This window comes from Marmota monax, unplaced genomic scaffold, assembly GCF_021218885.2.
Source record: "Marmota monax isolate L192 unplaced genomic scaffold, Marmota_monax_Labrador192_F-V1.1 WCK01_AAM20220418_F8-fsc00004, whole genome shotgun sequence".
Classification (NCBI taxonomy): domain Eukaryota; kingdom Metazoa; phylum Chordata; class Mammalia; order Rodentia; family Sciuridae; genus Marmota; species Marmota monax.
Window position 1 is genome coordinate 32,564,192 of NW_026692881.1, and position 16,608 is coordinate 32,580,799.

General features: G+C 42.8%; 2 protein-coding genes across 3 annotated transcripts in view; one reads left to right on the top strand and one right to left on the bottom strand.

The window, feature by feature from the left end:
- Eif3a (eukaryotic translation initiation factor 3 subunit A) overlaps positions 1-1,751 on the bottom strand; it is a 36,012-nt gene extending 34,261 nt beyond the window's left edge. The window contains exon 1 of the mRNA XM_046450097.2: positions 1,556-1,751. Coding sequence (XP_046306053.1) covers positions 1,556-1,604 — 49 coding nt within the window. The 5' untranslated portion in view covers positions 1,605-1,751. The remainder of the gene's footprint in view (positions 1-1,555) is intronic.
- A 116-nt stretch (positions 1,752-1,867) lies between these two features.
- The window catches only part of Dennd10 (DENN domain containing 10), a 43,963-nt gene continuing 29,222 nt past the window's right edge, over positions 1,868-16,608 (top strand). Inside the window, exon 1 of one of the 2 annotated variants that reach the window (XM_046450100.2) lies at positions 1,868-1,975. The gene's annotated coding sequence lies outside the window, so the exon portion shown is untranslated. Of the gene's footprint in view, positions 1,976-10,456; positions 11,086-16,608 lie in introns of those variants that run through there. The other variant, XM_058581332.1, reaches the window with a different exon arrangement.

A 16,608-nucleotide genomic window follows, 5' to 3' on the forward strand; every position in this document is an offset into this window, starting at 1 on the left:
TTTCAATACATCAAAAAAGTCATTAATTTAGCTATAGTTTTGTCTGTAGCAATAAATTTCCATTCCATTATATTTTCTTTCCTAAAAAATTTGTTTTAAATCCTTAAAGTGTCTCTTCTAGCCATTAGATTACTGTTTAGGATGGGTAGGGATCAAATCTATGTTGTAGTTTTAATGTTTTGAACACAATTATTATGCAGTTAGTCCATTCCATAGACTAGTCCCTCCCCAAAAAACTCAGTTTTATTTTAAAGTATGAAAACAACACATCTTTGATCCCGACATTATCAACAATACATTAATTTTCATTAATTTTTTGTGTTGACTCCCCCTGGTCTTTTCAACAAAATGAAGTTTCAAACAAACTGAATTAGAAGAAAAAAAACAAAAAAACACAACAAACTCTTGAAACATAAAACTGTTAACAGACACGGTATGTCCATCTACAACATGGGTAAGACCCAAAACTTGTTTGGATGTAGGAAAGATGAAAATAAGAGCTACGGGTGCTTACAAAATACTTGTGTGTTCGTTTAAAAGTCGGGGCGGGGGAACCCTGAACAAGAAAGTTTCTGAAGAACAGAGATATGCAAAAGACATCTGCACCCCCATAATGTCCGTGTAGTAAGTGCCTCTGGAACAGATCAGGGGGCACAAGTTTTTCCTGCAAGCGCGAGGGTTTAACTACCCACGTGGAAACAGAAATAGCAAACTGCAGCGCTATGACGAGAGGGGGGGAAAAACCGATTTGTAAGTCAAGAGACCTTGGTTTTAGTCTCCCGGCTAACAACTAACTGCCGGAGTGACCTTGGGGAAACCATTCTCCTTCCAGGCCTCAGTTTAGGAAGGACCTTAAAGTCCCTTTATATTAACTCTGTTCCAACTTCCCATGTTTCGGAATAGGCATTCGGACTGCCCCAATCAATGCCAGAGGAGGAGGAAAAAAAAAAAAAAACAGGAAACGGGTTAAATGGGTCAGAGGCCCCAAAGTGCACTTAAGTGGCTGGATGAAGGGTAAGTGGACCCTGACCTGGCAAACCACCTCACGGGTCTAGGGGGCAGAGGTGTTTGGGGGGTGGGGGAGGCCGGAGGTGGACCTGCCGGACTCCCGGCCTCTGGGGGAGGTGGGGCCAAGGTTCTCGCGTGCATTGTCCCCGGGAGGGAGCCATGTTTCCTCCTCCCGGGCACTCCCAGATGGCGGTCGGGGGCGCTGGGCCTAAGCGGACCAAAGCCAGGTGGTCTGTCTGCAAAGCCAGCTGGAGACGGACGCCAGGAAGGAGCTGGACCCCGACAGGACTGTCTACTGGACCGCCGCCCGGCGTCGCACCAGCAGGCAGCAGAGGGAGTAAGGCCCGTACGACGGTTCCGATCCACGCCTCCACCCCCAGTCGCTGGGAGTGAGAAGGAAACCATGTCAGACCCGGGCCAGGACGGCGAATGAGGCCGCAGCGACCTCGGCTCTGGGCACAGCCCGGGCAGGAGGCAGCAGGCCTGGGCTCTCGACCTCCGAGGCCTCGAGCTGCCCCACGCCGGGGCGCCCCGACACCCTACTCACCGTTGGCGCGTTTGAGGGCATTTTCCGGCCTCTGGAAATAGGCCGGCATCTTGGCGACAGGCGCTGCTCACCCGGCGTCAGCGAACTCCCTAGCGGCCCGGGCCGGGAGAGGAGACGAAGGGGAACGAGCGCGAGAGTCCACGCGCCTCGCCAACAGTCGCCCGCGCCCAGCCGGCCAGAGACGGAAAGGAAGGAGCCACGTGACCCCCGCGCGGCGGCACCGCCGCCACCTAACCCCCGGATGTAGGGGCGGGACTCCGCGCGCGCCACGCCCCTCCCTGCGCGCTGGCGTCACGCGCGCCGGCTGACGTGGCAGAGACTGTGGCGATTTCCGCGCGCGCTGGGATGGAGGCGCGCTTGGGTCGTTCGGGAAACGATTCCCAGACCTTCACTACTCGAGCGAGGGTCAGGGTGGGAAAGGTGAGTCTGGGTCCAGAGGCTCTGCAAGGACACAAGGCAGGCGCGTACACACGATTTCATTTCCAACACGATTTGTGCGGACTCATGCTAAGTTGCCATCAGGCCCCATCAGCGAGGCTAAGTGAAAATGCTGAGTTTATTTAAGGGGAATGTGTTGAGCAGCCTTCGTTAGCCCAGTGCTGCTCCCCACCGGGAAATAGCGGTGGCACGTCCTCAACGAACAAGCTTGCGGGGGGGGGGGGGCGCGGTGAAGAACAAACGAACAGTTATTTCGTAACTTGGTAAAAATAAAGTTGGTGTCACAAGGATTGCCTGGGAAATGGAGGCTCCCCGAGGTGGCGAGCAGGGGCAGAGCAACCTGTCATAGAGCAAAAGCCCTGGAGCAGAACAGGCTTGCATGTTTGAAAATACATGAGGGTCGTCGCTTTTACATATGGGGCACGTCACAAACAAACGTGAGAGAAATGTGTGTTAGTGCGGGAAAAAAATATAATGCTCACAGATTAAACCAAATCAAATTCTCAAGCCCTTGGTATGAAACTAAGATGAATTCAGAAGGAAATGTAGAAAGCTGTGGAATAAACTTTGCAAGAGTATTGCACATTTTGTAATAATAGGCGGAATATGTGAATTAGTGAAGGGATCAATAAATGAGGAAAACAATGTACATAACAAGCATTTTTCATTCCTTCTCCTCAAAGAGGTGTTTTTATTATTATTTAACTAAATTTATTGCTATAAAGAAAGAAAATTTGGAAAATGCAATCCTGGACCAAAAACTAAATGCTTTTTCTTTTAAAAAAAAAAAGGCTATTTTTAAATTAGTGTCAGAGGTATTCTTTCTCCAAAATGCTAAGATAATTGTATATGCATTAGCTTAGTTGGCCCCCAAAATAAGAGCCAGTCAGGGGTTATATAAAAGCCCCATAAGTACTAAGAAGCTATAGGAACTGTTTTATAGGCAAGATCAAGGGACTTGTTTGTGTATATTATAATTAAGTCAAAATTAAAGAGTCAAACATAAAAGCAAATAGTTCTTTCATGTGTTCTATGTAAAAAAAGAAAACCTGCTTAGTAGACCATAGAAAGATGCAAACTGAATAAAATAAAATGAAACCTGGCTTAAATATCAGAACATGCTTTCCAATATTCTTGACTTTCTATTATCATACCTCAAAGAAAATGGCAAACTGGACTCATTTATTATTATTTGGTAAACCTGGAAGCAAACAAACACTAAAAAGTTGAGGGGTAAAGTAAAATCCAATATTCCTACACATTGATTTTTTTTTTAAGAGAGAGAGAGAGAGTTTTTTAATATTTATTTTTTAGTTTTCGGCGTACATAACATCTTTGTATGTGGTGCTGAGGATTGAACCCGGGCCGCACGCATGCCAGGCGAGCGCGCTACCACTTGAGCCACATCCCCAGCCCCTACACATTGATTTTTTTTAGTATATAAAGCATTTGGTAATATAATAGATAATAATTATGTAAGTGCAGTAAATAAAATTATTTAGAATCTAAGGCTGGGCACAGTGGCTCTAGCCTCCAGCAGCTCAGGAGGCTGAAGTGGAGGATCACTTGAATCCAGCCTGGGCAACATACTCTATCTCAAATAGAAAAAGTATTTAGCACTGTTTTTATGAATGAGTAAAGGCATAATGTCAATTTTCAGGATATTACGTATTAGGGTCAACCAACAGTTCCAACTTATTTGGAACCATCCAAGAGCCATAATGTTGAATGCTATAGATTTAAAAAAAAAAAAAAGTGCAAGAGTTAATGATTCCCACCAAGGCAGTGGCACATGCCTGTAATCCCAGTAGCTTGGCTTGGAGACAGACTGGAGGTGAGTTAAAAGCCAGCCTCAGCAATTTAGCAAGGCCCTGTCTCAAAAAAAAAAAAAAAAAAATAGAATAAAAAGGTCTAGGGATGTGTCTTAGTAGTTAAGCACGGCTAGATTCAATCCCTATCAAAAAAAGAAGAGTTAGTGATTCCCTAGTTGACAATAGGGACACAATAAGAGTGAAGATGGGGTCTAATTTGACCAGGAGAAAACCATAATTACTTGCTGTTGCTCATTTAGTAGAAAACAGTCAAATTGAATATGATGGAAAATATTCTAAGCATGCTAAAAGGAAGTAGTCAGACTGAAGATTTTTATCCTAGTCAAGTTACTTTTGTAGTACATGTGATTGATAATTTCTCAATGTTTTAGGGGTTTAAAGAGGGTTTTTCCTTTTCTGTGGTTTGTTTGTTTGTGGTACTGGGGATTGAACTCAGGGTCTCACATACGGCTAGGTAAGCACTCTACCTCTGACCTATGTCCCAGCAATTTTTTATTTTTTATTTTGAGACAGGATTTCAAATTACCTTGCTGGCCTTGAAGTTGCCATGCTTCTATGCTCAGCCTCCCTAGTAGCTGGGATTACAGGCATGCACCATCATGCTGGGTTTATTTCAAGGTTTATGTTCCTGCGTTAGTGGAGTAAAGATTCCCCAAAAACCAGTTGTTAGAGACATTATAAAGGCACTATTTTTGCAACATAATATCAAACAGGTTTAAAACAAGTATTATAAAATAAGTGTGGTTTTACACTCCTGTAATCCTAGCTCCCGGGGCGGCTGAGCCGAGATGATCGAAAGTTTGAGGCCAAGCCTCACCAATTTAGCAAGACCCTATCTCAAAAAGGGCTGGGAATGTAGCGCAGTGGTAAAGTGCTCCTAGGTTCAATCCCCAGTATCAAATATGTTCTGCAATTTACAGGGTAGTCATATTGATGAACATAACGAATTTCAGAGAGATAAGCTGTGACTCGCAGTAATACATTCATTTAACAAACCTTTATCAAGTGCATACCATGTACCAGGCATGGTAGTTACACCTGCCATGATACCTGATAAGTATGTGAGTGATAGAAGTGAACGTGACATACTAGCTTCCTGCCTTCCAGGACTTGGAGTCTTAGGGAAAAGCCAGTCTTCAAACATTGCAGAAGCTCCATGAAGAGACACACCACTGTGATAAAGGCCCCATGCATCTCTCAGCCCTTCTCGCCACACTGTCTTTCAGTGTTCTAGACAGCTTCTCCTCCAACTTGATGTATGCCATCAATTCACTTGGAACATTCTTCACCATCACCTATTCTTTGCTCTTATATTGGGTTCCACTTAAATGTCAATTCACAATTCTTCCTTGGCCCCCAGATTAGCTTAGATGCCAAGGCAATAAGCACCAATAACATCCTATCTTACCTCTGCTCATTCTAAGCTCAGAGTGAAAATAACCAAATTTGTAATTCTCACTACTAAATCTTCCATGCCTGACAGAACAATGAGCAGATATTCTATTCTAAAAAATATAGGAGAGAAAAATGAATGATTGCCCATACATTTATATAAGATAACTTCTCACTGTATCTGTGAGGAAGTAAGAACACGTTTGAAATCCAATGTGTCTTCCTAGTTCATAGAACATCTACCCAGCTACTGTGAGCTCCCAAGTATATACCAAAGCACCAGTACACAAATATTAATGAAGAAACAGTAATGTTCCTCACTCAAAGCTTCTAATTGCACTGGTTCTGAGTCTGGATACACCAAAGTCCATTTGTGATTTTCTGAGGACATCATTCAAGAATATCATGCTTTCCTACACCTAAGAATCCCTTCCCTTCCTCCCATCCCACTCACACTAACCTCACTGACTGCTTGCTGCCAATACTTCAAGCCTCAGCCCAAAAAAAACCTTCCTCTGCAAAGCCTTTCAAACTGCAGGGCAACTTAGCTGCCCCTTTGCCTATGTTCTTCAATCACGCCACTATTTATTCCACCACTGGCCCCATCTGTGGGCACCCTGCCAACCCAGCAGCCTTCTCAAGGAGTGACTGAATCCCTATCTCAAACAACTGACTCCTAGAGACAAGATGAGGAATCAAGAAGCTCTTCCCACTAGCTAGCTCCAATCATTCTTTCTCTCCTCCCTTAAACTCTGACCTTTAAAGATCATACTGTGGTCAAGCTGGACCCCCTGCTACCCTTCTGAATCACTGCCTTTATAGGGTCTTCAGATCACAGACCACATCCTCCATTCCTTGACTCAGTTCTTGCTCCTGTCACTCTTGGCAACACTAATGTCATAATTATTGGTGATTTCCTTTTTATTTAGATGATCCAACATCCTGGCCACTTCACCTTCACAGTTGTGTCCTCTGCCTTATCTCAGCCACTTACACATGGGGTCATACCTAGAGTCTAGAACAGGAATTGTCAAACTCTGCAAAGGCCAGATAGCTTTGTGAGCCAGGAAGTAATGTCTAATGTCTTCAATTATTTGACCAGGTGCTCTTGCTGAAAGGATAACTGTCAGTGTGCCCCCCCCCTTACACTTTAAAATGTAGAGATCATTCTTAAATTGTGCAAAAAACAGCATCAGGCTAAATTTGGCCCACAGGCCATAGTTTGCTGACCCCTACACTAGACCTTGTCATGCCTACAATCTCAGTTCCCAAAATCTTGATTTCAAGCATCTCAGCTTCTGGCCACCAACTCCTATGTTTTTTATACCTGAACTCCAACAACCCTTCTGCTTCACAGGGACCTGTAATCTATTCATCAATTCTGTGTTCCTAACTGGGACAAAGTAATGCCAGCTACTTGGGAGGCTGAGGTAGGACGATTATGAGTTCAAGGCCAGCCTGGGCAACATTACAAGACCCTGTCTCAAAAAAGTAAAAGAAAAAATCTACATCTCCCATATTTCCTCCTTTCCTGACTTAGATTTGATTCCTTTCTTGCTCCTCTCTCCCTTTATTGTAATCACCTGGCAAACTTCCAACCCCAGTCAAATCCCACCTTTATCTATTTTTTCCTACATCCTATTTTGGCCAGAGAAAGACATACAACCTTGGTGGCATGTCCAACTTTGAATTAAGACTACAAGCCTCAAGGAGCACCTTGTTGATGAAGGAGCTATCAAACTATAGGGGTTCAACCTCTCCATTGCCTTGATGCACCCTTCAGTTGGCTTCCAGGATGACCCTTTTCTGATTTTGATTTTTTTTCCAATCTTTGCTGACAGCTGCTCACCTGTGTGTCCACCATGCTCTGAACTTTGAGGTTGAACTATTCCAGGGCTCAAGCCTCTGGACCCTGCCCTCCTCCAGCTACAGTCATCTCTTGGTTCTAGATCATGGCTTTCAAAATCAACTCTACACAAAAGTGCATTGCCAGCCTTGACCTCTCTCCTGAAAGCCAGACCTGTAACACCTGATGCCCATTTCACACAATGGCTAAGTACTGAACACACTGTATGCTCATAACCTGCTCCCAATCAGACTCCTGGTTTCCTGTCTCCAGTATTCTCCTGTCACCTTCTCCATGTTAATTATGGCAACCTCATTCTCCCACTTGCTCAGGTAAAAAATACTGGGAACATCCTTGACTTTTTCTAATACATCTCCACCTCTAATCAGTCCATCCAACAGACCCTATATCTATGACCTTCATGGCTACCACATGGTTGGAGTCATGCCAGGTGATTACTCCTTTTTATCTAAGATGAAATAGCTTGCTAACTTATTTGTTAACTTCTTAGCCCTCTTCTCTTTACTCTGCATATAGCAAATAGAGGAACTCTTTTCAAACAAAAGTGAGATCAGAGTCCCCTGATCAAGACCCTATAGTTTGACAGCTCACTTGGTGAAAGTCCTCACAATGGCATGCACAGTCTGTCCCTACAGTGTCTCCCCTGTGATTTATTATTTTCCCACCACCACAAAGTCACCTTTTTAATGAGGTTTTCTCTCACCTCTTATTTATTTAGGTTCTAGGGATTGAACCCAGGGCCACTTTACCATCAAGCTACATCCCCAATCCCTGCCCCTTTTTTGCTTTTTATTTTATTTTGAGAGAGTCTCACTAAGTTTCCCGGGCTGGCCTGGAACTTGCAATCATCCTTCCTTAGCCTCCTGATTTGCGGGATTACAGGCATGCACCACCACACCAGTCTGGTTCCCACACCTCTTTAAATTATTAAAGTAGTAATAGCTTCCCTTTCTCCATACTTCCTAGCACTCTTTTTTAAATATTTACTATTTTTTTGGTTGTAGTTGGACACAATACCTTTATTTTATTTACTTATTTTTATGCGGTGCTGAGGATCGAACCCAGTGCCTCACGTGTGCTAAGCGAGTGCTCTACCCCTAAGCCACAACCCCAGCCCCAAGAACCCTTTTTTAAAAAAATTTTTTTAGTTGAACATGGACACAATACCTTTCTTTTACTTATTTACCTAATTTATATGGTGCTGAGGATCGAACCCAATACCTCATGTGTGCAAGGCAAGTGCTCTACCACTGAGCCACAACCCCAACATCCTTAACACCCTTTTTTTATTTTCCTTTATAGTACTTATCACCATCTGACCCCCAATATATTTTATTTATTGTCCATCCCTGTAGAATATATAAGCTAATTAAGGCAAGGGGTTTTATGTCCATTTTGTTCTCTGGTGTTTTTGTAACACCTATAACAGTACCTGGCACATAATAAGCCTTCAGTAAATATTTGCTCCGTAGATGATCTAGTTGATGAAAAGAAACCTCCTAAACCAGGCATAGTGTGCACTTTAATAACAGCTATCTGGGATGCTGACCCTATAGGATCGCTTAAGCCCATGATTTGAAGACCAGCCTAGGCAACACAGCAAGACCCAAAACCAAAAAAAAAAAAGCCTCCTATATTATGTTTGACAATTTGCATATTGATCTCCCTTGAAGGTGACAACTGGGACAGCTCATCATTGTGCACAGACGGTGCCTGGTACATGGTCAACACACAGAAGGTGTTTGTTCAGCGTGTGTTTCAGAGCCCCTTAATCATTCCAACTTCAAGATAACAAGGTCCAGGCTGTGTGCGCGTGGAGGACTGAGCTAGCTCGCGCAGTAAACACCTCTTTGCTGCTTACATCGATCTTGGTCTCTGGTGGTCTTTTAGGGGTCCCAAATTCAAGCATAACATATGGGGGCTCATCTGGGATCCCCCTTATAAGCCTACCCAGACACCCCGATCAAGAGGTGATGAAAACCCGGCTGGTATACAAGTCTTTTAGGTAGAAGCTTTAAAAGAGCATTTATCAAGCTGGTGTTCTAAAGTTGTATGAAGCACCCATCCCCAGATGACAACCTGTTTTTCCCCAACCAGACTTCAAATGGAACTGACTTCTAAAAGGGAACTCCCCTACGTCGTTGAGCCCCCTCACGTTCAACACCCCATTTCAGCTCTGAAGCAGCCAGAATGAGCCATCGCCCCTTCTCCTTACAGCAATAAGGAGTTCCTAAAATTAGAGGGGGGGATGAAGCCAGAAATAGATAGATAGTGTAATTAGATAAATCGAGTCAGGTTGGATCTAAGAGGCCAATTTTGAGTGAGTTTGGGAAGTTGAAGACTGTCCCCTGAGGGTTACTGTTTACCAATTTGTAGAGCCTGCCCAAATAGACCCCAACTGAGGGAAACATGTTTGGTTCCAAAGTTTCCAGACAAAGGGCGGAATGAAAAACCAGCCTCTACTTCAGAGCAAAGCCTGTCCAAGAAAGGGGGCATGACCCTTGTCCTTAGAAAAACCCACAGAGCACTCCTAGGCACATACCCACCCTGCTGAGTTGTTTATCTACAAATAATAGAAGAGATCTGCTGCCTCAGGCATCCCTGACTCAGGCTAGGTGAAGACCCATAGCAACCACCAATCAGCATGAAACAGGGAAAATACCTGGGATGCCAGATGACCCTCCCAGTAGTTTATGGTGGTTGATAACATGTTGGGAAACCATGTAGTTCAGCAGGTACTCCCCTCATGGCTTAAACCAATCAGTTCAAACGAATCCCCTCTTGTACTAACCAATCACCCTTACCCAACTTGTTCCCACCAGTGAATGTGCAAATCATGTTTTAGAGTTGTTTTATGATTTTCTCGTGGTGTGTGATGATTTGCTAAGAGATGCTATGATGTATGTGAAGTCCCTGCCTTCCCCAAAGAGTGTATAAAACTGCTGCAAACCCTGAGCTTGGGGCCTCTCAGCGTCACCAGTTGCTGTGTGCGCCCAGAGGACTGAGCTAGCTCGCAATAAATACCTCTTTGCTGCTTACATCAAAAAAAAAAAAAAAAGATAACAAGATCCAAAATCTTATAGCCTTGCATTCTTTCTTTTTTTTTTTTTTAATTTTTAGCTGTAGATGGACACCTTTATTTATTCATTTTTTATGTGGTGCTGAGGATCAAACCCAGTGCCTCACACATGCTAGGCCAGCGCTCTAACCACCGAGCCGCAACCCCAGCCCTAGCTTTGCATTCTTAACCATGACAGTGTCCAGATGGGGTTGAAATCTTTTCAACAGGGATATATCAAGGGCAGAAGGGAGCATATTGTGCCTGGCAATTCTCATTGGATCTTTGAGTTCTGGAAATTTACAGCAGGAAAATTGGAATGCAAATTCAATTGAATGTATTTTTAGCAGAAACATATCCTGTCAGTGTTAGCTACTTATTGAGAGAAATGCATCTTACGCTCAGCTGTCTTCATCCATTAACATTCTGTAGGCCTTAGGAGAAGGCTGAGGGGAAAAAGGGGAACACGTTTATGAGAACTGGTACATGAGACTGCTCCCTAATTTGTTCATTGAGTAACACTTGTCACTGTTGACAAGCCACGAAGCCCAGCTTCTGCTTGGGGTTTTGGGAGGCCATGTCCAAAGCTATACTAACCAACTAAGCCACAAAAGTGGAGTGAGTAACACTGTGCATAGAGGTTCTCAGGGTGTGGTTTAAAAACAAGCTTCTCTGTTAAGTATGTTAAACATGATTACAAGGAAATGTGGAGACACAGGGCGTGAGCTTTCCTGTTGAGGAGGCAGAGATTAGATGATATTTGCATGGACCTTTTCCTTGTATTATCTTTTCACGGAGCAACTTTAAGTGGCATCTCCTCAGAGAACCCTTACCTAACAATCTGAATCTGAAGACCATGCTGTTGGAATTCCTGCAGAGCACTCACAGTTAACTGATAGTTTTCTTCATTTCCTTGATTACTGTTGTCTCATCACAGTAGACGGTAAGTTTTAAGGGGTCAAGTTTGGTTCACTTTTGTGTCTTGCCTGGTACAGAGCACTCACTCCATACATAATGTGATATATGAATAAACAAAAGGAGTGAAGATTGTAGCGGACAGAATTCTAAGATGTCTCCAACATTCCCATCCTCTGTTGTACAGGGGGGTTCCCATGCCCTACCTAATCCCTGGGGATTAGGTTATGTTTTATGTTATGGTTGACTTTAAGAAGGGGAGATTGGGGGCTGAGTTGTGTCTCAGTGGTAGAGCGCACACCTAGCATGTGCAAGGTGCTGGGTTCAATCCTCAGCACCACATAAAAGTAAATAAAAAATAAAGATATTATGTCCAACTACAACTAAAAAAAAGAAGAAGAAGAAGAAGGGGAGATTACTTGAGCAGGCCTAACCAATCACAAGAGCTTTTAAATCTGGTCATCTGAGCTTGTGGAAGGAAGAGATGCCAAGCAGCAGCAATAGTACATGAAGGGAGCTCAGTGACAGGGAACTGCAGGTAATCTGGAAAGACTGAGGGTGACCAACAGCCTTCCAGAGAAACAAAGGTCTCCTTCCCACAACCACAAGGACCTGAATTCTGTCAATATTCTGAGCTTGGAACTCCTTCCTGGAGCTTCCAGGGAGGAATGCAGCCTAGCTTTCACCTCGATTCTAGCCTAGCAAGACCCTAAGCAGAAAATCCAGTCATGTTGTACTTGGACCACTGACCCACAGAACTGGGAACTCATGAGCAGGTATTGCTTTAAGCCTCTAGTTTGTTAATTTGTTATGTAGCAATAGAAAACAAATATAGAGAAACAGTTTTCTCAAATTAATTCTTAGAGAAACAACAGTGAAATGCTAATCGAATTTAAAATTCTAAAGCTGCTTTGCTCAGGGATGTAGCACAGTGGCAGAGCACTTGTCTAATATATATGAGGCTCTGGCTCCATCCCCCGCACTGCAAAAAGGAAAAAAAAAAAAAAAGTTTAGAGCTACCTTGCCTTGTGTGACATGAAAAAGAAGGCACCATTCAATGGAGGAAAAGGTCTAGACTGTGTAAGGCTACAAATTCAGACTGCTCAAGCAAAAACCTTATAGGGAAGCTGAGTTGAAGACATGTGATTGGGGTTTATATTGAATTCCACCTATGGAAAATGTGGGGGTCCCTTGTCCACGTGACCAGACAGGTTTGGGCATTTTCTAAATCTGCTCTAGTACCAACAACTACTTACTCTTTTCTGTGGATCAAGGAGCCAGCAGGCTGTGCAGTATATTATTGACAAGGCAGATTTGGGACTGATGTCCTTAGGAAAGCCTGCTGGTGAGATAGGCTCTTGACTGGTGACTAGGAGCTTAGATTTCAGCAATGGTCCACCATTCCCAGAACCCACAAGAGTGTTGACTTTCCTAAATTATGTGTCTAAATTATGGGGTTCATGCTGAGAATCTGGAATTTAGGTAGGTGCTAGGCAGGGGGTTGCCTACATGACTGGTCCCCAATAAAATCTGGCGCTGAGTTCTAATGAGCTTCCCTGGTCAACGGCATTTAACAAGTATTGTCGCCAGCACTTGTTGTTGTTTGACTTCCTAATGGCTGCCAATCTTACTGGAGTGAGATGGTATCTTAGGGTGGTTTTGATTTGCATTTCTCTGACAGCTAGAGATGTTGAGCATTTTTTCATGTACTTGTTGATTGACTGTATGTCCTCCTCTGTGAAGTGTCTGTTCAGGTCCTTGGCCCATTTGTTGATTGGGTTGTTTGTTCTCTTAAGGGTACACTTGTACATTGCTGGTGGGACTGCAGATTGGTGCAGCCAATTTGGAAAGCAGTATGGAGAGTTCTTGGAAAGCTGGGAATGGAGCCACCATTTGACCCAGCTATTCCCCTTCTTGGTCTATTCCCTAAAGACCTAAAAAGAGCATGCTACAGGGACACTGCTACATCGATGTTCATAGCAGCACAGTTCACAATAGCAAGACTGTGGAACCAACCTAGATGCCCTTCAATAGACGAATGGATAAAAAAAATGTGGCATTTATACACAATGGAGTATTACTCTGCATTAAAAAATGACAAAATCATAGAATTTACAGGGAAATGGATGGCATTAGAGCAGATTATGCTAAGTGAAGCTAGCCAATCCCTAAAAAACAAATGCCAAATGTCTTCTTTGATATAAGGAAAGTAACTAAGAACAGAGTAGGGACGAAGAACAGGAGAAGAAGATTAACATTTAACAGGGATGAGAGGTGGGAGGGAAAGGGAGAGAGAAGGGAAATTGCACGGTAATGGAAGGAGACCCTCAGGGTTATACAGTGGAGGGGGTAGAGAGAGAGGAGGGGAGGGGAGGGGAGAGGTGGGGAGGGGGGAGGGTGGATGATGGGAAAGGCAGCGGAGCACAACAGACACTAGTATGGCAATTTGTAAATCAATGGATGTGTAACTGATGTGAATCTGCAATCTGTGTATGGGGTGAAGGTGGGAGTTCATAACCCACTAGAATCAAAGTGTGGAATATGATATGTCAAGAAATTTGTAATGTTTTGAACAACCCACAATAAAAAATTAAAAAAAAAAAAAAAAAAAAAAAAAAAAAAAAATAAACAAGTATTGTCACAACTTGTTGCTGGCATCCTGTGGGACTCCACTGGGAGAGGACTCTTGAAGCATGGGCCTAATTTTCTCTGGGCATCAACCCTGTCACCTTTTCCCTTTGCTTTTGGAGATTGGGGGCTGTGGTTGTGGCTCAGTGGTGGAGCACTGTAATAAATCATATCCATGAATACCGTGAATACAGCTGCATGTTGAATCCTATGAGTCCTTTAAACAAATCATCTAATCTGGGGTGGTCTCTCCTTATCTACAAATGTTGCATAAAGATTTTTCCTGATTCGAGCCTTTATTAGGGAAGCACAGAGTATGATTATTCCCACTTAATCACTGAGAAAACAAGCACAGAACATCATCATGAGTGAGGTTTCGCAGCTAAGATGGAATTTGAACTCAGTCTATTCCCATGCCCCAGTCTGTGACAGCACAGAGATCAGTCTTGAAGCTAAGGTTGGATGGGAATGCCTCCCTTCTCCCTCTCTCCACCTACTCCTTTCTCCTTAACTATGGCGAACCTGTCTGGCAGGTCTGACAATACAAACTGATGAAATAGTTTCCAGTCATCCCCTTCCTATAAACAATGTCTCCACAGCTGGCCTTCATTATCCTCCCCCTCCTTGCACCTACCACCATCTCCCTCAAATCCTTTGTTTCCTTCTCATTCTCCCTCATTTATTTTCTGAATTCTTCTTATGTGCCAGAGACAAAGTTAGCACCTATAGGCCTTGGCCACATGGGCCTGCTCCCTAACTTATTCATTGAGGAACTATTTGAGTGCCTACCCTGGGGCAAGGACAAGGAGCAAGGAGAGGCAATAAATCCAACACTTCTATTCCATTTCAATCCTGAGACTCTTTACCTTTTTCTCTCACATTTGGATGTCTAGTTCTGAATTTCCAAAAGCAATAAAACTGGCCATGACTTCCCTCTCCCCTTCTGTTTTTCAGCCTGATTAGGAGAAAATTTCAGACAAGAAATCTGCTTTGATCACCTCTGTATCCATCTCCCTAGCCTTTAGCTATGTCACAGACTGTTTTATGAATGTTTGCACAGTGCACATCATGCAAGGGAAATTGTTATACTAACCCTGTATTCTTGCAAATTTAGTGAAAAATTATTCCCCAAGCCCAAATACCACACAAAATTATTTTGAGATAAATGTGTCTCTGTGAGATTCAGTCAATGACCTTGATAATGTGAAAATAGTAGATCTGGGGTATATGGATTTAACGTATTCTCTCATATTTTTTATTTGCCTTATTTCATTGAATCTAGAAATGCCATTAATGGTGAAGCATAATTATTGTACATACCACTAAGGGGAAAAAATACCTGCTACCAATTGTAATTATAAAATGCATTGCAGTTTTTGAGAATATTTAATTTGAACTACTGAAAACAAATACTGTATTTTGAAATTTTGAATTATAAATAAAAGGGGGAAGGAAAAATTGACAAAGTTTTGCCCAACTCAAGAAAACACTCGAGGCTGGGGATGTAGCTCAGTGCTCACCTAGCATGCGTGAGGCACTGGGTTCGATCCTCAGCACCACATAAAATTAAAATAGAGATACCGTGTCCACCTAAAGCTAAAAATAAATAAATAAATATTTAAAAAAGAAAACACTCAGACAGGGATGTAGCTTAGTGATAGCTCACATGCCTTAGCACATTAGAGGTCCTAAGTTTTATGCCTAGAAAACTGAAAAGAAAGAAAAGATAAAAGGAGGGAAGGAAGGGAGGGAGGAAGAAAGGAAAGAAGAAAGAAAGAAAATGCTATTAGCAAATGAGTTTTTTCCAAAGTTTTTCTATGGTATTTTTATAGGCATGCAGTCCAAATAGTGTATTTTATACATATACATATTATATATATATATATATATATATATATATATATATATATTATAAACTTTAAATATTTGTAAATATTTATATTTGAATTCTTATTATACAGTTCATATATGAATATAATCTCATTTTAAAAGGTTGGAAAACTATGGGGGTGCACACCCCAAACTTTACTTCACACGATTTCCCCACATGCTTCCTCTGAGGAAGTTTGGCGTACGGGTACCTCATCCTACAAATAACCAGATCAGCTTAGGGTTTTGCTTATACATGGGCTTATACTAAGTTAGTAAATACATGTCTGTTACTGGACTACAGTCTAGGCTGCTGGCCATTTGAAAGCCAATATTTGGGAGACAAGAGTTTGAAGAAATTAGGCTTATTCGAGGGCCAGCATCTTGAGAGATGGAGGGGCTGTCACCCTCAAAGCTTCATCTTGGAGGACTCAGGAGCACATGGGGCTTTCATGGGGAGGATAAGGAAAAGATGGACAGGAAGGTCCATCTGAGGGGGGTCTTCATCATCCCAGACATGCATCTCTTTTTTTCTTCTTTGGCATATCACTATGAAACTTGATCTCCAGAGGCTTCTGTAGTCATTTTAAGGGAAACATATTACTTCCATGCAAGTTAAATCTCACAGCAATTTACATACTTTGTGTTAGTTTATGCACTGGGTTAAAAGAACAAGTTATCTGAAGGTCAGCAGATATCCTGGGCTCTGTAAATGTAAAGAAAGATAACTTAGCAACTAATACCTTGACCTTTTTAGGTGGGGCTTCTCTCTAGAATTAGGAATGCTGGGTAAGAAGGAAAGAGGTATATTTGCCAAAGTTAGGGAGGGGAAGAACCCTGCAGAAAGGCAAAGGGAAGGGAAGGGAAGAAAAGGACAACTCCCAAAGTGTCAGTCACTGTTACAGGCTCCTACATAGTTTCATAGCATTCTACAGTATGAAATGGAGCCTCTTTTTTTTTTTTGTACTAGAGATTTAAAGCAAGGGCACTTTACCACTGGGCCACATACCCAGCCTTTTTTTTTTTTTTTTTTGAGACAAGTTCTCACTATGTT